The sequence below is a fragment of the Varroa jacobsoni genome, unplaced genomic scaffold (assembly GCF_002532875.2).
Source record: "Varroa jacobsoni isolate VJ856 unplaced genomic scaffold, vjacob_1.0 scaffold_1404, whole genome shotgun sequence".
NCBI classification, from domain to species: Eukaryota; Metazoa; Arthropoda; class Arachnida; order Mesostigmata; family Varroidae; genus Varroa; species Varroa jacobsoni.
Window position 1 is genome coordinate 48,171 of NW_019214306.1, and position 21,222 is coordinate 69,392.

General features: G+C 38.6%; 2 protein-coding genes across 8 annotated transcripts; one reads left to right on the plus strand and one right to left on the minus strand.

Moving 5' to 3' along the window:
- Window positions 1–300: 300 nt before the first annotated feature.
- On the plus strand, window positions 301–9,386 carry LOC111269672 (O-acyltransferase like protein). Of its 2 annotated transcripts, XM_086972192.1 has the most exons (10): window positions 301–2,066; window positions 2,420–2,507; window positions 2,793–3,050; window positions 4,669–4,818; window positions 5,215–5,402; window positions 5,609–5,688; window positions 6,205–6,346; window positions 6,833–7,148; window positions 7,528–7,903; window positions 8,520–9,386. In XM_086972192.1, the coding sequence occupies exons 1-9, from the start codon at window positions 1,896–1,898 to the stop codon at window positions 7,899–7,901; spliced, it is 1,767 nt and encodes a 588-aa protein (XP_086828318.1). In that variant the 5' UTR covers window positions 301–1,895; the 3' UTR covers window positions 7,902–7,903; window positions 8,520–9,386. The 2 variants fall into 2 exon arrangements, with proteins under 2 accessions (XP_086828318.1, XP_086828317.1); XM_086972191.1 differs by lacking the exon at window positions 8,520–9,386 and having other exon boundaries at window positions 7,528–7,917.
- Window positions 9,387–9,508: 122 nt separating this feature from the next.
- On the minus strand, window positions 9,509–17,271 carry Trp1 (translocation protein 1). Of its 6 annotated transcripts, none has more exons than XM_022849457.2 (5): window positions 16,489–17,271; window positions 15,938–16,012; window positions 12,192–12,338; window positions 11,729–11,905; window positions 9,509–11,086 (listed from the first exon to the last, which is right to left on the minus strand). In XM_022849457.2, the coding sequence occupies exons 3-5, from the start codon at window positions 12,315–12,317 to the stop codon at window positions 10,394–10,396; spliced, it is 996 nt and encodes a 331-aa protein (XP_022705192.1). In that variant the 5' UTR covers window positions 12,318–12,338; window positions 15,938–16,012; window positions 16,489–17,271; the 3' UTR covers window positions 9,509–10,393. The 6 variants fall into 6 exon arrangements, with proteins under 6 accessions (XP_022705192.1, XP_022705187.1, XP_022705191.1 ...); XM_022849452.2 differs by having other exon boundaries at window positions 15,938–16,016; XM_022849456.2 differs by lacking the exon at window positions 16,489–17,271 and adding an exon at window positions 16,131–16,319 and having other exon boundaries at window positions 15,938–16,016.
- Between the last annotated feature and the right edge of the window lie 3,951 nt (window positions 17,272–21,222).

The window sequence follows — 21,222 nt, forward strand, 5'->3', positions numbered from 1 at the left end:
TAATTTGCGTGAGAATTTTACAAATACGGTGCGGAATACCTTTTCTAGGGATCGACCTGTTACGACCATTTGGTTTCTATTGAGCTCTGAGTACCTTAGAAGAGTGACCGAAACTTCTAGGCTTTACAACTTTGCCAACAAGCTTTTAACTTGTGACTACACCATTACGTGACCGCAAAACTTTTGTCTTACACTATTGAAACTTTGAGTGGTCTATTTCGTCGTTATTACTTATCGTGGCTTTCATTGTCCAAAATCGCTAGTTGACCTACCTTGATGTTAGTGAAGACAATGGTTTTTCATTATCAGGCAACCGGGGCGCCAGTTTTTCAAAATTGTTGTCGATTCCTCTGACTTTCCGTCTGGGTATCACATGCAGCAAAAAATAGGTTGCCAGTGGGCGGGTTTACGTGTTCGTGTAATATCTCTAAATATGTATTACACGATAATAGGGTCACTGTATTAGTCTGTGTTAACGTTCGGATCGACATTTTGCTTGGTAGATGAGTAGACATAGAACGCTTTATAAGGTAAATTTTCAGATTTCGTCCTCTATTTTGAGTAGAACTTTTCTTGGTCCCATTACTCTACAAACTTACAATGCGAATGATTTCTTGTCGAACAAATGTATGATTTATTTCAAACACTTACTTTCATGAGCCACTGTTAATGGCCTTACCTATGTTATAGCTAGCAAACTTATCTTACCTATGATCTAAATGCAACATTCGCCCAATACGAAATTGAGCCGGCCGTAACCAGCATTAAAGAAGAGCAACTTCTAATAAGGTATATAGCTCAAGCATTGGTGTTAGGTCACGGCATTCTTCGTTGAGTGAACAATCGACAAAGAGTTACCGGTCGAACGCCCTCTCGGATATCGCATAGTCAGAAATAACAACCTAAACATTCATTAAAGATAGGAAATAAAACGTCTTGCGTAAATATTTCAACAAATGTGTTAACACAGACATAAGCTCAACCGCGGTTGTATTGAACGATGCTAATAGAACGATGTATGAAATGCGATTCCCTAACCCTGACCTAATCTGCACCCAGGAGCGTATTTTCGATTTAACCGTAATGAAGGTCTTCATCCATACGAATTTCGCCGTTACAGCCAACGACTTCGGCAACGTGCGAAATACGCCTCGTTAGTGAGGTCGAATGATAGTTTTATTTCTTAGATCCGAGAAACGCTTGCCATCCGTTCTTGGTCGCTGTGCAAATTTCTTCATCTAACTAAATAGAGATTCGCTCGAAAGGGTGTCAGGGTGGAGGGAAATTAACGTCCTGAGTAAACGAAAATCGGATTTGTAAGTTTCGCTGAGCGTCCGACCTACAGCGTCCGACCGTCGCTAGCAGTCAGTGCGTAATTAGCGAAAAGAAGTTTACGTCATCTCTAATGGATTTTACTTTTGTCCGCAGCGATTATTTATGAATTAGAGCTATAGAAGTTTGTCACTGGTTTGGGCAGCGTAGAAAACTATACGTCTTTACAAAGGACCTTTTTGATATCATTAATTAATTTAGATATAGGTCGTTGTTCAAACGTTATCAGTATCTGTGTCGTGTTGAAGCTCTACAAATCCGTCCAAGAATGGATTTGATGCTACAGTCGATCGTGAGTAACCCAACCATTCAAGGCACTTCCTGCGCACGGAGCCTCTCCGGCAATCGTAACAACATATTCAGGAGTAAGTTTTTGATCTTTATTGCAAGGATATTGGATGTACTTCCTTCAGTATTACTCGACATGGCAGTTCAATCAAGTTAATTCATTTTGCGCGTTGTCTCAATTTATTTGCATATATTTTCATTGGTATTGCCATGGTTCTTACTTCGTTTACAATTGTTGCTTTTTCTACGCGTTTGGACGTCTGCTTATGTGAGTGATGGATGCATCCGGGAAGTTTCCATCGGGTTTCGCGTCAGGAAACCTAGCCGATCTCGGCTCATTTGACCAATGTCTTGGAGGTCCGATTCACGATAGCCATTACTGCACGATGCTACTTACACCGAAAAACCAAAGTCTTATTAGAAATATCGCCACCTATACACATCAGGTATTAAACGATCATTCGAGTTAAATCAGTGATGCTGTTTAATTGTCGACATTATATTGCATTGATAAAAGCGCTGAAAAATTAAATTTCATTAGCGCAGGATATGTACACATTTAATAGCCCTTAATGACGCTAAGCCTCGTATTCGTTACGTTCGAATGTCAGTCAATAATAATAATTTATTATTTTATTTTGAAAAAAAGCTATATAGACAGTTATACGGAAAGTGTCACAAAATATGTTACATCAAGGACATTTCTAGCCTATATATATCTTGGATTCGCCGCACCATATAGTAGTCACTATATGGAATAATCACTGAATGTCTAACGGCTTGACATTTCGTACTCTAGGTTGATTTTAACGTCGCTCAATTGCTCATCGGAGTCTGTGCTCCAACAGAATGTCAGCCAGAACAACTTCGAGCTGTTTACCAAACAGGTAGGATTTTGCAATTCTAATATCGGACATACCAAAGCAGTGAGCTTGGCTTCAAAAGCCTTAGGTTCATTTCATTCTTTTTTCGCACTCAAGAACTTTAGAAGACACACATGACTAGCGTAAATTGAAAATTCAATACATACCATACCTCTGGAACCTCCTTCCTTCGATCAAGCAAACTAAAGACAAGGTACAATATTACTTATGTATGCATGCCAGGAGCGCCCTACCTTTGGAACGACGAAGCTAACCTATTTTTTCTTTTTCTTTCAATATACACCGCAGCATTTGACGATTGGTTTAACGCCTCTGTTGATTCGTGCCAGAGCGCCTGGACTCCGCTCCACCCAACCCAGCGAACATCATTGTTGCTTATCGGCTGCTGGCTAATACTCGCTTTCCTTTTCACATTACTACTGGGTTTTCGTATATCGGCCCCCAAAGCTATTAAAACCTGCCTCACATTGGCGACTCTTAAGACTATCGCTACCCTCTGGGTTCTTCTGGGACATACGTATGCCATTGTCGAACCTCATATAGTCGGTATGAGTATGTTTCGTATTTTCTTAGTCAGTCTACAAAGAGCAAAATTGACAGAGTCACAAAACGTTTTTAGTCAGTTCTCTTCATCTCGTAAAACAACAAATATATATTCATTTCAGAACTTTAACTTTTCTCGATAAATACTTATAACTAAGAGAAAACAAAACGTTTATCTAAAGCGTCAGATGGCTATAGGCGAGCCAATTCTAAAATTTTCGATCATATTGTTGCGGGCGTATGAGTACAACGCTGTACTCTGGTACGGGTAAAAATACAGAATGCTTAAACTACTTACCTTTTTTTTTTTATTGCAAAATGAGCAATTTCAGTATACACAGGAGAATACAATCTTATATAATTAAAAAAATGCACAGTCGATTACGCAAGGATGGACTATTTATCAGAACAGCCGCTTTAACAATCACACATTGCTGTTGATTAAAAAAGATTATCAAGTTATAAAATCCTTTTTTTGCTACTATTTAATGTTTTTTTCCTGTCGCATAGGTTTGTCCTTACTTGGAGTTCCAGCAGTGAATAGCTCGAATGGCACCGAACAGCGTATTTAACCTTTTTCATGTGTTATGCACTTAGGTCGAAAGACTGTTAAAGTAACTTAAAATTACCCCTGCGTGTATGACGAAGACTATACCTGAGAATACTACTTAGAGGTGATTCGTTAAGTTCAAACCTTCGATCCAAGGAACGCACTTCACTTGACCTTCCTAATTCGTTGAAGATCACCCGACGCCACTCTTCAAGGAGAATAACTGTTAGCTAGCTTAGAATTCTCGTCATGTAAAACAAATATTCTTGTTACTTGTTAAGGTTTACGGCATTAGAAGAATCTCAAATTAGGTAGGTATCGAAAATGATGTTTTTTGGCACCCGATATACAGAATGAAGTAACGGTGAAGTTTCGTACTCTAGACAACACGGTTAGAACAGCCCACTACAACCAGGAAAGAACTAACAATACCCAATATTTTACCACAAGAATAAGTAAAATTAAGTAATAAACAAAAGCAGAACCTCACTTTTGAACTGAATCGCCCCCGAGTCGGCTAAATTGCTAGTTTTTTTCCGGTCCAATACAAATTGTTAAAGAATGGAAAATCTAAATGTCTTAAGTTGTACACCTGGTACTACCATCGAATTGTTGTCAAACATTGTTTTAGAATGCTAGACTTAGTAAGAAAAAAGGTGTGTCGCAGCCACATTATCAATGCAAAGCTAGGTAACACTTGCCATTATATATTGTGCCTTAACTACACTTTATATATTGGTCACAAGAAGAAGAGCGATTAAATAAAGAAAGAAAGTAAATAGCTTTTTCATTTACTTTAGGTGTATACTATATTTTAAATTGCATAAAGTTTGTTCATTTTTAATTATTTAATAACTTACCTAACAATTATTCTATTTTAAACATGCACTACATTTCTCAGATATACACGGTTCCCTAGATACACAAGTTCTGTGGCTGTCTTAGTATCCTAGTAGCCTAAAAAAAACCACGGACCAGAGTTCCGCAATTTAGAATACGCAAATTTTAATTATTATTACTTAAACTTCATTGCATAACATGCTCTGCTATATCAAATGTTCCCCATCATAGGCTTGTCTCTACGATTCTACGAGATGCGAAAGGGCTTGATGTTTTGCCTTATTTCCAATGCGCATGTCTCCGTGGAGATCTTCTTTTGCGTAACTGGAATTCTGATCGCTCGAAAAAAGGTCCGACGCCGACTCGTCACGGTCATACTCGGTTCGTGCGAATCGCTTGCTATTATCAGAGGCCTCAGACAGAATATTAGTGTTCAGAATAGCTTGACAGTCGTTAGATAATTAAGGTTAAGAGAAATTGTTCGCTTAGGTACGTGTATAAAAATGGCGGGAACCTATCAAATCGTGTATCTTCATAGATTTGAGCCACTTAACCTCCTGGCCAAGTATATCTCGAGATGTGAAACATGATTAACGAAAAGTTAAATAGAATAAACTTGCTCGCTAAACAACAAGTAATCAAAAGATGCAACAACGTTGGCCCCTATGAATAAAGCAGCAACTAAATAAGGAACTCATAGAATCACGTTATAACCAAATACTGCCAGATTAACCTTTGATTATACTCTGTTATATAATTCGGTTTGTACATCTACAGGTATCGTCGCACGATACATTCGTTTAACCCTTCCTGCTTTGGCTTTATTGCTCTTAGCGCCTCTTTTTCCAATCACCTGCAATGGACCTGCAAGTTTACTTATAATGAAGCAGCGATTTCTAGATTGCCCCCATAACTGGTGGGCTATTCCAATTCATCTCAACAATTTCCGCCCCATGCGCGAAAAGGTTTGATTCTGTTACGTCATACAATCAGACTCCGATACCTTATCATATGAGCTTATTTTTGCAATTGATTACTTCAGCTATATAAAAGAGATATCCGAAAAAAAAACATCGTTTCTAACGTATGTTTTGTTACCAATCGTTTTTTTAATCGATTTTTCTAATAATAGAGTTATGATTTTCTCATTAACGTATGTAATTAATTCCAGTGTCTACCGCATTTGTGGTATATCAGCGCTGATCTGCAACTCTTTGTAATCGTATGGCCATTGCATGTCCTTATTGTCAGGTATAATGGCCAAAGCTAACTTCATAAAATATCTGATTTAAGTAAATGTGTTTAGGACAAGGTAGGGGTGCTAGACCTCGCTATAAAAGGGTCTCGAATGCTGAATCATCCACCTATTGAGGTTGAGGGTCAGTAAGGTTTACATTAAAGGGCACACTACTCTGCTAGGAAAAAATCAAGTATACTTAAAATTGCGCTTACAAATCGGTACAAACCTGGCTGAGAGCGCTATGTGCAACAAAAAACAATTTCTATAGCAAGCAGTTCTTCAGACTATCTGCTTTATAATAATTTCTGATTCAAGCATGTACGATTAGCTTGCGGCAATGGGCAGTCATCACATCCCATGCTTCAGTACAAAAGTATCGAAAGCGGCACATTTGCGTGGAAAATAATATTCATAATAATCCAAAACAGTAGCTAAAATTAAGAGTATGCAGGGTACGCGAAGTTTAGTAAAGGCATTCCTGAAAACTAGATTAAAACAAATGTTCAAACACAAAATTTCCTTTTCAGAAAGCGCCACCGTATGGTACTTATTTCCGTAGTGGCCCTGATTGCGACTGCATACATCGCGCTTGAGACTTTTCTGTATAATTACGCCCCTTGCGTAATGGCTGGTCGAAACATGCACGAAATTTTTCGTATGTCAAACGAGGTTTGTTAATCTATAAGCTTTTTCATAATCCGATGTTGTTAATTTTCGTCAATATGAGCTAACAAGACTAAATTTCCTTTCTGTCAAATCTGTCTCTATAACTGTATTTTGCTCATCTTCAATTATACGATATTATTTTATTTTTCGATTGCAACCTGTTTCGCGGCGAACGTAACACAAAGACCTAAGTGGTCGTGACAGATGCAAACACAATTATAAATCTGTTTTCACTCTGCCACATATAAACTTCTTTGTGAAACCAACACTGTTTGTAATCATACTTCCCTGAGCGGTTTGCCTTGCGTGGAATGCTAGTAGCGATAATCAGCTGTATAATAAAGTAAAAGTAGTAACAGTAAAGTAACTATCTGAAGCAACGAAGCCCGACATACTAAATAATTACATTATTCCGGGGCACCTCCCGTTTTACAAATTCATGGTTCAAACTCTACATGCATGATATGAACCTTTTTGCTTACCTTTCAGGTGTACCAACGCCCTATAGCTCACTTGCCTTCTGTAATTATTGGCTATCTGTGTGGTTGTTTATGCGGCAGTAAGATGCTGGACAGCCAGTGGCTCTCGAAGATTCGATCTGAATTGCTGATTCTGGCAGTGGTTTCCATGAGCTATTCGACGTTTGGAGGTCATCCCTGGATTAGTGGAGCTTGGGATTACACACTTCGGCCTTTCTACCCAGCATTCTATGCGGCCATTCACCGGCCTCTGTTCGCACTAGGCATATCACTGATCTATCTGATACAAGAACATCCCTGCGAGGTAGCCTACGCCCGTACGCACGGTAAAATAATCAGCAATAATGTACTGTTCTGTACTTCGGTATATTTGTCCACTGTATACGTTTGCTATTGATTCAGTCTGACTGACAGCCTATAGTTAAAACGGCCAAGAAATAGAGTAACGGCAGCCATCAGAACCTTTCGTTCCTTTCACTTTGATGTAACCCGAATCGTTCATATATAGCCTATTGAGCGATCTTATTAGTAAACACGGTTGTTTGTTTTACACAATGCTCGTGCCCATATCTTTCAATGACTATAACATCTGTCGCCTATTTTTCTCAAATGTTGTTATTCGTTTTTTATTAAATGGGCGATAAACAAAAATATTGAAGACAAATGAACGGTTGCAATCTATCTGGATATGAATGCTGATAACAGGTCAAGGCGGCTCAAGAGCGCTTCTCCCGCGTTCCGAACAACGTGTTGTCGATTCATCCTCTACGTCATTAGCAAGCTCTAGCACCTTTCAACAAACGCACACCACTCAGTCGTTTGGCGCGTACATAAGCACGATCGCATCACGTCTTGCTTTCAGCGTTTACTTAACCCACATGTTCGTCGTAATGTGCACGTCGGCAACGGCACGTGAACGGCTGCTACTGTCGCATAGCGAGTTCCTTAAGCGTTTCGTGGTCCACGTGCTACTCAGTTTTGTTGTGGCTATGGTCTTCCATCTTGGAGTAGAGAGACCAATTGAACTAATTCTTATCCACGTCTTCGGAACTCAAAATCCAACGCGCAGATGCGAATAAAGGTCAGCCAGATCGATTCATAAATGGTGACTGAGTATTTCTTTCTAGTGGTAGTGAGAAATATAAGAGGTTGTTTCCTTTTATTTTAACTTTTGCAAGAAAAAGTTTCTAGAAACACATCGCTTATTTAGCTGGATGCGATGCCTCTTTACGAATATATAAATAATAAATAATATATAATAATAAATATATATATATAGTACGTGCCCAAATAACTTAGTTGGGCGCGACCGAATGCGGCTGTAATCTACTACACTATTTACTGCAACAACAATTAAAATCGATCGCATGCATAACTGCATGCGTAAGAAAAGACAATCGTACTACAGGAACTTTTTCTGCTGTTGAATGATCCCCCCCCCCCCGTGTTCATAAGTCAGCTGGTTAAGTAAAAAATTTTTTTACGCCGGAGATATTGTCATTCTTAAACCCAGCAAGTCCTTGCAAGGCTTTCATTATATATAAATAAGGCGGGACTAGCGATCAGTGTGAACAAAGCACAGACCGTAAGGTTGTGCCGCTACCGACGTGCTCTAACTAAGCGGAGCGGCATTGACATACGTAACCAGCTTTTAGAACCAGGATGTGATTTTATCTTCGAACGATCGAATTTTGCAGAGCACGGACGATCGATGGTGGCGAACGTAGATTCTCACTCTGTAGAAATGCTCCTTATAGACGGCATTGGTCCGGTTCAAAATAAAGGTGATCCTGGCAGCTTCCTACGAGTTTCAGGTCTTATGAAAACACCTCTTGTCGGCATGACTTAAGAAAATGAGACCAAATTAAACCTGAATTTCTAAAACGCGACATAAGGCTGCATCGCTCATCATGCAACAAGTATGTGCGCGTTCTAAATGACACACCACTGTTTGTAGAGGATCTGAAACGCAGATTTAAACGTTCCATTATCACTGCTTATTTAGAGTTTAGTATCAGGAGAAAAAATGGAGGAAATCGGTCCCAGCCTTTACAGAACAAGGGCGGTAACTAAAGATGATTGATAAAGTCTATAGACGGGCGAACAGAACTACTCGATACATAGTTACGCGTTTTGCAGTACATAAGTTTTACTACATTGTATATGGCACATTGGGTTCTTGTTTAGTACATATACAAGGTATAGTGGAGCACGCCATTTTGTGGACATTTCTTAATATCAACTTTTTTCATTAATACGTTTCTGCAATCTCATTGTATTCTTGTTAAATGCCAAGCATCGCATTTACAAAAATAGTACCTTAACTAAAGTCATCTGAATAGCTCAGTGACATCAGCAACTTGACTGATCTTCCAGCTTTTCCGTGTTTAGTTACCGTTATGAAAATAGCTGTAGATCTCAAATCTTTTTTACTAGTGATAATTATAAGGCCAATCCAGACGATAGACTCCGTTCTAAACTTGAGCAAAGCCGCGAAATAATTCGCTAGTATGTACACTAGTTATGTAAACTGAACATGCTGTAGTAATGCCGACGCCTCGAAAATAAGCCCTTCTGCTCAACTCTAAGCGTTACTCGATTAAGGAATGAATGAATCTTACTTTGTCAGGCTGAGTTATTTTGAAGTGTTATATTTCTTTTCCACAAGTAAACACGAACTTTCACAAACGTGTAGAGGTCACCTTTTGCTTTTATTAAAAAATCTCTCTCACGGTGTTTTTGCCTCTTCTCTATTCTCTCTAAAACTGTCAAATCTTTCATCTTACCGAATTATGTCAATGACTTCCATTACCTCGGAACCCGTGCACATGTAGGAATTTGTGTGTCATCATCTCCGCTGGTGTATACCATATATATACTAGTAAATTGTGGTAATGCATTAGTCACTTTTTATCACGGATAAACGTCTCTCATTGATTGATAGGTCTATAGATGTTTTTTTTTTGTGTATATATATAATCTGTAATATGTATATGAAAATACACTTTCAGCCACCCTCAGGCTTTTCGACTTTCGACCATTGTAATGATTTGCTCCGTCACCAATTAATCTTTTAACTTAGTTTTGATGGGCTTTCCCTATTTCATGATCAGCATTATTACCTACTTCGACTTGCTAATGCTTCCATAGTTCATCGATTTGGGATACGTCGAAAATACCACGTCAACGACAAAGAGAGACCCAGTAGAGCGACTCATAACTAGCTAACCACATACAACTAATGGAACGCTGGTGAATAGGCCAGTCCCAGCAGCCGACAACTTTGAGCCAGTACTTCTGCATATATTTCCTCTATGATTTCCCGGATCAATCACACAGAGCTGTCCAGCGAACTTGACGGGATCTTTCGTGATTACCACCTTCTTCTTGTTCTTGTGCATCGATGTAATTATAATCATAATTCTCATTATCATCTTCATTGAATTACATGTATTGAGTAGGTCATCGTTCACTTCTCGCTTGTATTACGTTACTGTTATTCTAGCGTTATTCTTCCTCTCAGAGTCCATTAGATCTGCCTAAAACTTCAGACTGTTCAGTTTTGTGCAGTTCATTGATCTTTTTTTGCCTCCCCCTCGCCCGCGTCTAAGATCTCGAATTCGCTTTCTTCGGATCCTGTTGTTCGTTCGTCCTTTGACGCACCTCCGGCATCGATGGCGTCTCCAGTAGAAGATGACAAACCTGCCTTGCCTTCCTTACCCTCTTTGTCTTTGCTACTTGACGATGAAGTTCTCTTATTTGTTGTCGAAGGGGATTTTCCCTCCTTATTTTCAGCGCCTTGCGCTTCCTTCTGGATACCGTCGCCGCAATATTCATAACTGTAAAGTGGAACAAAGCTCTCGAAGAACCCGCAATCTTCCGTTAGATTCGGAAGTATCCAGAGACGATGTTTGCCAAACGACGCGAGGAAAATGATAACGAACAGTATACGACGAATAACAGCCAACGCAAGAATGACACCGAGAAACCCGGCGGCCGCCAAACTGAGATAGTAAACACCATCTCGCATACGCCGGGGCCATAACGGAAACATGCACACGGCGATAGCGGCGACCACTAGCAGACCGCCCAGCATCCATGTACGTAACGGTATTGGATCATACAGCCATACGTAGGGCTCGAGGTCGTCGACAAAGATCTGTTCAAGGTGCATGTTTAGCTTGAATTTCTTCTTGCCTTTTTCCGTTCGTGGTGTTTCACGTGGCGTAGCGTTGGCTTCTGTATCCTCTTCATTTTCTTGGTCCTAACAGAAACGGAACAGGTTAATTATAAGAAACAAAAATATAAATTGTTAAAGCAAAATACAATACTACAAAAAATGTTGTAATTATAGGGGCGGGCCCATATTTGATGATCGGAGGAGAGCACTGAGCGCAAGCTAATTAAGAATTCATTATTGAATAAAACTGATCTCCATTGGACTTCCTATTAACTATTTTTGACATCTTTATAAATATGAGACTTGTGATCACATGAACTATGGAAATAAAATTTATAAAAGATACGGGCCTGGCTAATCTCAAAAGCTTGAATACTGATTCTCGAACTGACGAAAAGTCCTTATACTGAAAAATATTTAAAATTACAAAAAACATGTTGAATTAATGGCAGCGGTTTGCAGTGTGCGTGCTGGCTAAACAGCAAATCGACGATGTATTCATACAAGTCAACGTGCGCGCCGTGTGTGATACGATTGATTACCATAAGTAGCCGCATAATGCATGATGACGAGTCGTGACAATTTCTCCGTTCACTTAGTTAAAAAATCCGGTTATTTAAACGCAATACTTCCAGGATTACACTGGAAGCACAACATCTCAAAGATTACAGAACTTAAAACAAGAGTAGATCCGAATGAAGTATAAAAACATGTCTCCCTACGAACCTTGCTTTTCTTCGGTTTAACTTCCATGGCGACCTTACTAGCCCTATGAAAAAACTTGAACGCGAGCATCTCCTCCATTAAGTAGCAGGCTTGCTGACGTGTGTGGATCTCTAGCTTGTCTTTGAGTTTTGATTCCATAATTGCGTCGATAGCCTTACGTCCGATGAAATACTTAACCTGTAAAGATATGTTATGCGGTTTACAAAATATGTTGTACTTAGTATGTGCGAGTGATAGCACTAGTTGCTAAATATGACAGCAATAGAAATCCGTAGTTAAGCCATACGCTTTTCCTCGCCAAAGTTACAGAAACAAACGAACCAATTCAAAAAAACCCGGATGGGATTGTCGGAATTGTTTAGGTAAGAACTATTCCGTTTTGCAGAACACATCGACGTTTGCACCAATCCGTTTTCAACTTTTTTTAAATTATTACCAATACAGGTAGGTCATACATACGTACTTTATGCCCGAGGAGAGATGTTGTTTTCTCGGGTAGTTTGCTTCTCAGGAGGTTAGCAATATCATAATACTTCTTCGGGATCTCCGGCTTTACTGGACCTTCAGAAGCTTCCTTTTTCTTAGCCATCCTCAACTAAATATGCCACTTCTGAAAAATAGGAAAAGCAATAACTGTTTGTCCAGGAGTTGCTTACAATAATCCACTCTTGTTCTTTAGGTTAAAATTCAACGTTCACGTTTGCCTCGCCGGATTCTCTGTCGGTACCCGGCTTAAAGTTTAAACGTGAGATAACGTAAAATATATAAATACCTCACCCCAATCAAGAAATTATTCTTTTTCATGGAAGTGCGTAAAACAACTATTGGAACGGAAAGCCATATTCAAAACCCAAGTGAAGTTCAGCCGTTATTATTAAGTACTGTTTATCTTTAGTTAACCAACACTGTTCAGTTTCCGAAATGACTGTAGTACTGACTCGCGCTAAGCGACTGACCGGAAATGAAGTTTACCTCATGTAATCTGGTGATTTGTTAATTTGCACGTAAAGGTGAAACTAGTAAGGTTATTTTATAGTGCTCCCATGTAATTTCTAAATAAGTCACTTAAATCTGTTCTTCTACCATCACGACAGCCCCATCTTACTTCTACGCATATGGCATATGCAAGCAAGAATATACAGTTACAACTCAAACACACATTCAAGGTACTGCACTTCATTTCGACCTAACCTTGGCTGGTTATTTATCGTTACACCCATACATAAATCCGCCATTTTTGGTGCCAGAATAAAGCCCCTTCCTTCTAGAGCAAAACAGAAAACTTGAAAAAATAATGCATTTTGGCAGTTTGAACAAAAGCAAGCCGTTATCCAGTCTCTCCCCGTTAACTAACCCCCGTCACAAATCGTTATTATCAGTAAAAGCCGTTGAGACTTCTGAAAAATCCGAGCTGAAAAATCCGAGGAAGATTTCTACAAGGCAAACCGAATAATCTTACTAAATTGTAGGTTTATACGGCTTAAAAATTTTTCAATGCTGCTCACAATCCTTTTTTTGTTCCGTTCATAAATTACAGCCATTTTGAAGAAGAAAATATCAGTTATCAATTGGGTCGTCCACAAAAATGATTCATCTTGAAGACTTCTGCATTTTTGGGGTTTTCGGCCTGCGACCAGGCCAAAATTTTATTTCGCTAGAATCTTCGGTATCTAACTCATTTATACCTACCAATATCGCTTAACGCACTGTTACTATTTAATAGTTCAAAAATGACTAGCTGAATTGACTAACTGAAAATGACTAATGAATGGTTTAGTTTCTCAGCTTAAGCTTTAATTGCTGTGAATGGTGGTTATGTTGTTTAAATGTGACTTTCAAGGACGACAATTAAAAAATTCCATTACGTCACCTCATAATATATATATATATATATACATATACACACACACATATATGCATATACACACACATATACACACATATATACACATATACACACACATACATACACATTAATATACATATGTCTATCCGGACGAGATAGCAAACGATCATGGTAGAAAGGAACACGGCAGATATTTACCGTGTTAGAAGAAGAATTAGTGCATTTAAGAGCGTATAGATCGATATATATCAATCATACGTAAAGTGCTTGCCATTGTGGTTCTTCGCGCTGCACTTGCTTTATGTTTCTCCATGACTAAAATATTTCTATGACGTGGAGTGGGCTGAACGACTTAATTCACACTAAGGGAGATTTAGGGGTATGTTGCCATTAAGTTACAAGTAGAGTCTACTAGCACTGTCCCAATATTTTACCGATTTTCTGTTAATATGGGCTTTTTTCCAAAAATACAAATATATATATATATATATATAATGTTGTTATATAGTTTTTAGGCATTAGCTTTGTAATGAACTACTTCTACCGCAGTCTGTCAGTATGCTTTAAATTAACATAGTTAACGATAGGCAATATATATACTATATATTGCCTATTGTTGCATATATACTATATATATAACTATGTTAATTTAAAGCATACTGACAGACTGCGGTAGAAATAGTTCATTACAAAGCTAATGTCTAACAACTAGAGACAGGCGAAGGAGGATGAAAAAGAAGTTCTATGTGACGCTAAATCATGTGTAATTACTCAAGACTAATAGACTACAATTCGACAGAATTAAAATACATATATGAAATAATGTGTACTGTGTGTATTATCATATAAAAAAGGCAAGAAACGATCAAATAATCTGAATCACTCAGCTGATCGGCCACTGTGCGAGAAGTTAGGCTGAGCTTCTCAAGACCTTTTTTAAAAAATTTTTCGGCGATCGACGAGAAAAATTGTCTCTGCTTTAAAGTTAAGCCGGACTGAATTGCATGTTTCTGAAAATTAGCTGAAAATGCCACTCTTTGAAGTACAAAGTTGGTTCACGAACTTTCTGGAATTACCAATAGATTAGGTGCAAAGATGCTTTCAATGTCATACCACGGGATCAAATATAGATTTAAAATTAGCAACATGTAGAATCAAAAAGCTCTATACGCAGAATATTTCTTCCTGTTGACACCTTTCTATTCGGATCTGTAACTATGGTTTCGGCCAATCAGTATACGCCGCTTCTTTTGTTTTCTACGGATTCTTCTCAAAACGTGTTACTTATTATTAAGGTAAGACCGATGCTGGTCGGGAAAATCAGGAATATCCACAGTGAAAATAAGGCATATTACATTACAAACAAAGGCAAATATTACATTACAAACGGCGGAACGTTTCGGTAACGAGTACGCAGCATCGCTTCTATTACGTTGTGAATTGAAACGTAAATGCTGATTCGAAAATGAGAATCGGATTGATCTGTAAAGCAACACAAAGATGCGGGTACATCTGAAATTTTTTCTTGACACAATTCAGATATCAGTGTTAGAAAAAAAATTCAAGATTCAAAACAAATTTGCAGAAGATCAGAATCATTACTTCTGTGAAAACTACTGTTATGAACTGGCATCCTTTTTTGTACGCATTTACTAGTTCGTATTATTATATCAATGTTTTGTTAGCTTGACTCGGTTTAACCCAACCTCTATCCTAAATCCTTCATGTGAAAGTTCAACGTCTTCCCTTACATGGTAGCCAGTGCCCTACTTTTTGCAAACACTTCCTCTGATAACTAACTGATTCATTAACAAAACAAATAGGCAGTTGCTAACCATGCTGCTTGCTATCTTGTCGTTTTATGGTATTCATCTAGTCAGAAAATGTATTCCAGAGACTTGTCCAGCAGATATGGATGATCCAACTACGTTCTCCTTCTACCCTACAATATGCGAAAGTTTCACCTAATAGGACACACATTCACAAGCGCAAAACGGTTCGCCTGTCTGTGATGTATGATTACACAGTTTATTCATTGTTTGTCCATGCGCAGCAGTTAATCCTAGCACAGCCGTCGGCGCTTACTCCATTTCCATTGTAATTGTTCGCGAGTATTCAAAACATCTGTCGCCATGGCTCTCACCTATGGTTTAATATAGTAATTTCCGCAATCTTGTGTCAGGTTCGTACGGTTGTACTGCTGAAAGCACTCGCACGTACTAAATACATGCTATTGTAATTGTCAATAAGCATAATAGGACTAAATAATTAGGTAGACTACAAGAAACAAATGCTACACAAAAACCATCTGCTTGTTGTTTCTCCTCAAAATGGAACCCAGAGACCAAGATATTTTCACTCACGTTCAAAAGACTCCAAGACCGATGTGAAGCAATCGCTGATTATACTTGTCTTGCACCTGACGATATATGGTACACCTGCCTTGAACATGCACGACACCAGCAATTACTCTAACGTAACGTTACCAGAGCTCACGCAGCCATGCTTGCAGAAAGAGTAATTAAAAATTTCACTTCCCAATTCGTAATGATCTACCTGTCAAGCTTCGCCTGTCTGGCCAATTTCGTGTCGAAGCACACTGACCCAATTCCGTGATAGCGCGGCGTCAGAGCCCAGCACCAACGACGGCAACCTATCTGTGTTGGATGTTTTGACAGCTTCAGCTGCGGTTATCGTCTATACGGCACCATCTGGCCCTTACGACTTCAAGTGTGTCGTAATATGCTTACAATAGCATATGACGTTTACATTGCTTACGTTCAGCTGTATGACAGCCGGCGACTCACAGCAAAATACTATTATATAGTAAAGTGAGAAGCTATGAATACTGTACTGATGAGTCGTTTGTGAATTTCACTGCTTTAAAAATACCTCGTATTGTGGAAATGCTTACCTGTTCGTCACTGGCTCTCAGGATACACTTAGAGACAAGGGCTGACGACTAGTACAGTGCGTATGGAAGCGATGTAGCGTTGGACACGCACGTTCTCTGTTTAAAACGTTCAATCTGTCGACTATACGCTGAGGGGATAGTGCCTCCGATTTCCACATATACTAATACCGTTTAACTATTTGTACTATGTAGCGAGTGGAGAAAACGCGACACCAACGAACTGGCGCTAACAGTCAAAAGCACAGAACAATTTGTTCAGTTCAATTCTTCACGCAGCCAGTAGCATCGGTAAAATTTAGCAAAAACAGCAGTGCACAACATCAGCAGCACCGGAGCAGAACCGCTTGGCCGGACGGATACACCATCTACAGACAATACAGCCCAGTTACTCGATGAACTGCTGCGTGTGATGTGGCTGGCAATTAGATGGAACAAAGAGTTGACGCGCAGCATAAGATTAACTGTCAGGTAAATTTCTGCCGCTAGATGAACGAAGCAGCGCTATGGACATTCGGATGGCGCGCACGGTGTAGTTGAAGCGCGCCAAAAAGCGGCTGCTATGAATGCCGGTCAGGGGAACTTTTTATGAATTTATGAAGATTTTATGGACGATTTTGAATGATTAGAAAAAATGAAATATTTTTAAAATTTTCACATAAATTGATCAATCTGTAAGCGTTTACCGAAGCGACGCCTCTTACAGTTTGCTCATTGCTCAGACAAGATGGTCTTTAATTATGTTCTCGAAAATAAAAAAAACAAGCTCATAACGGCCTGGGAGCTTGATAACATCGTATGACATTGTTAGGTTGATTTTGGTGGATCTCAAATCGAACTTATCTAAGGTGATAAGCGGCGATGTCTAATCTTTATATTTACTGAACTACTCATGGAGAAGCTTAAAGTTTCTTGATTTTAACGTTCTATGAGATTTTACCATAAACAGATTCATCCATAATTAATCAAGTAAATTGCATAATGGTCAAATAGAAAGGTTTTGAACTGATAGCTTTTTAAGCCAACACTGTATTCGTAGAGTATTCATTTCTCTATTTTATTTGGACCTAGCAATTAATCAGAACATTTCTTAAAGGGAGCGTTGTTCTTAACCACATTTATTTTCTTCTATATAATTTTTTAAGTTAGGAACTCCGACAGTTATCTTAATGACATATCGTTATGTTTGTCTCATTGAAATATATAGTGACTTGTTCCCTCAGCGTTATTTTGCTTGGCAAAAGCGAAAAAAAGGATGTGAATCGGCGAGAGTAATTTTGTGAGCAGTTTAAAAGGATCATAAATTGCGGTGAAATGAGTCTACTGGTAAGAGACGAAATCCAAATAAATGTTTCGAGTTTCATGTCCGGCACAGCCGTTAAGCAGTGATTCATACGACTGGCTCCCAGAACGGGATGAAGCGTGCTTAACGCTAACTTAAAGCACGTCTGCCGGAAATGGGATTTGGCCATATATATCTTGCCACTATAAAGCAATTCATTAAATAACTTTAAAGTTACTTTATTAAAGTTCTAAATCTACTTTATTAAAGAAGCTAAATGTAAAAGCCATTGCGGTCCACGATGCAAATGATTCGTGTTCAATCTTGATTTCCGATTTGTGGCATTGAGTATCAACGCGTGCCCACCTGGTAGTACGCGATGACCCACAGTACACTAACTATGTAGAAAAAGTTTTATTCAGAGTACGCGAAAATCGTTCACGTTTAGAACAACTATATGGTATTTTCTACAGTATTTAGTTATAAACCATGGCAGTAAAAACCGAATGTTTACGTCCGGAATTTTTTCTAGCAGCGACACTATGCTGTAAAAAAGTGTGCCTTACAACTTGAGCATAATCGGCCTATCCATTGATCTCTCTAAATCCAAAATGTAAATCTAAAAATGTCCAACTATACTTGATTAGTATAATCAAATACTTATTCCCTTTCATATTCAATACAACACCTTCGAGAAGTCATTTTGATAGAAAGGTAACATAGAATCACGTATGCTTATAAGCTTTTATTAAGTTATTATAAACGCCATACTAAAGGATTGTGTTTATTTGAATAACACATATACACATCTGTCTAACAGGCTAAGAAATGCAAAAACAGTACGACCTCGTGAGCCTGTTTAACGCACGATGAACGCATCGATCTTACGTGCTTCAATACGCAATGGCAAAGTTAGGGGCACTGCATTAAGTGCATGGGCAACACAACATTATCATGTTGACGTATTGCGTAAAAGTACATTATACATGTTCACACAAGCATTTCTAAAATTTCTCAAAAGGGTTTACGCTTATAAAGTTCGTTTTGAACCGAAATAGAATAAAAAAATTACAGTATCAACACGGTAAATATTTCTCGTTGATGTACACGTGTCAGCGGCCATTATTAAAAATTACAATTTTCGTGCTTTAATCAACTTCTCTGGCCTTTTTCGCTTTCACAGAGCATTACATATTTAGTATCCTTCATGTGGATAACGTAATCTGTTTTCATAAAGCCACTAAATCATTATTCAGTACCGTCGTTGGGTACTATAATCGTATTATATATAATCATTTATTTTGCCACATTTCAAGGGACACTGAACTATTTGAACGATTTGTTTTTTTTGATGGCAAATATAAAGGTGTTTCTTGACGATGTAGAGATTCTGTTCAAAACGAATTTAATGTTCGATCCTATCAAGTTCCCTCTCTGTAATCTGTCTTACATAAACTTGTTTATGCTAATTTAATGCATTATTTGTCAAACACATGTCACCGAACCTTCTCCATGTTGGAAATTTGTGTGATGCCCGATGATGTAGCTGCAGTGCGGTCTCATTGGGGAACTCCTCCAGATGATGCAGACAAAAAGGCCTGCGTAGCTGGATGCTGCGTTCGGCTGATTAGCCTTAAGGTTTTGGCGCGTACGTGGTTTTGACAACTGCACTGCAATTGCTAAACGCTCTGGTCCACAGGTACCTGTGGTGGAGCGCCGCGTACCACTTTTATCCGATATACCGCTACGAATACAAGCATAAACGTGATTATTTTGGCTAGAATTTGAGGTCTTTCAATTTTCTTTTTTTGTCTAAGTAATAGTTACTGCCGAGTGAAACCTCCAGTTCTTTCTCGTGTGCGAACTCAACAAAGTTTTTCTACCCCTACACAGAGATTTTCTACCCCTTCTTAATATCACCCTTTGAGATTGAGCCATAACATGTTTTCCAAATTACTGAGTATTTGAAAACCGGAACGTCTAAAACAAAATCAATAGGTCGGCTACTGATCATCGATCAAAAAGCGATTCTTCAAAATATCATTGTATATCTGTCCAAGATGATCGAATGGTGCAATATGTTTTCTATACATATTTCATTGGACTTCGAAAAGGTAACAAAAGAGCACTAGGGAATCATATAATAATGAGAAAGCGTGAAAACTTTTAAGCAACTTTATGGAAACAAATACTAGCAAGAGTCGGGTACAGCAAATTATAACAACCGGCAGAAGTGAATGATAAATAATTATGTGCCCTATCCATATTCTGTCGTGAATAATACGGTAAGCTAATTTTGCATTATAATTTTAATCAATTATCTTAACCTAACGCATTCATCAGATGAACAGCATCGATACTTTTCAAGACTGCGATATACGAGCACGTTTCATTTTCTCTTACGTTTATAATACATAAAGAAAATTAATATTTCACTAATTAAAGCGACCTACATTTAACCAGAAACTTATTCACTTGTTAAGCAATAAGCGACAATAACGTACAATCAACGAGACAATTTGGTCAAGACAGCGCATCGCTCCTTTCCCTTTCGTTCACGCATGGCCAACTGTATCTCCCCCTCCTCGCTGGTGTTTTCCCTCTTTTAGCCTGGTGCAGAAAAGGTGGCTTATGAGGCTGTTTACTGCGACTGCAAGTATATATATATATACTATAAGAACCAATTTAGATTAACTGGCTGAATATCAACAAGCTACCTTAGCTACCTTCAATTTTTTCCCATTCTCGTGAAATAGAGTCCAATTCGTCATAAAATTTAGTAAGCTGTTAGGTGTATAATTGTGATGATTATGCATTTAACCACATATCTTCGAGTGCCTTGCTATGCCATGAAACATGAACATGCGATCATTGCTGAGTTGACAAACGGTTACTGTGACTAGGTCGTCTCTATTGGACAAGTATTTGCCTACTAATCTTAGGAACACGTTGTGACCTCGGTGCGAACCCGGGCATAGACACACAGTTCGTTTCGTACTAGGAGCCAGCCGTCTGATGAAATGCCTAAAGGCAATGCCGGACGTGTAAGACTCGCAGCATAAAGGTCTTTTAAACTGAAAATCCAGATAAGTCTAATAAGACCTACAGACAACCACGGATAGCCAATACTCAATGAAAAAACACGACATAATATTCCACATCGAGACTGACACTCACCAATATAAGTCTAATTGTCGCGGGTCCCAGCAAGAAACTGAGGTAGGCCCAGTTATGCTGTAGATTCCTCCTGGATAACCCCTCTAGTGATACCTCACGACTCAGAACTGATTTAATACCCAGAAAATAATAATAATAATAATAATAAGTGATTTAATACCCAAAAAAACGTCAAAATTATAAGGTGCATAATCAGTACATATCAAGTTTTGGAACGTACTTAGTTAATCGATATGCCGGTGGAGGCTAGAATCACCCCAGAAAATGTTAATGTCAGC

Excerpts from the sequence above, each read along its gene's own strand:
- LOC111269672 (XM_086972192.1), top strand. The coding sequence starts at position 1,896 with ATGGATGCATCCGGGAAGTTTCCATCGGGTTTCGCGTCAGGAAACCTA. Across the intron at positions 3,051-4,668 it reads TGTCGAACCTCATATAGTCG|GCTTGTCTCTACGATTCTAC; the intron begins GTATGAGTATGT and ends TCCCCATCATAG. Across the intron at positions 4,819-5,214 it reads ACTCGTCACGGTCATACTCG|GTATCGTCGCACGATACATT; the intron begins GTTCGTGCGAAT and ends GTACATCTACAG.
- Trp1 (XM_022849453.2), bottom strand. The coding sequence starts at position 12,317 with ATGGCTAAGAAAAAGGAAGCTTCTGAAGGTCCAGTAAAGCCGGAGATC. Across the intron at positions 11,906-12,191 it reads CATCTCTCCTCGGGCATAAA|GTTAAGTATTTCATCGGACG; the intron begins GTACGTATGTAT and ends ATATCTTTACAG. Across the intron at positions 11,087-11,728 it reads TTAAACCGAAGAAAAGCAAG|GACCAAGAAAATGAAGAGGA; the intron begins GTTCGTAGGGAG and ends CGTTTCTGTTAG.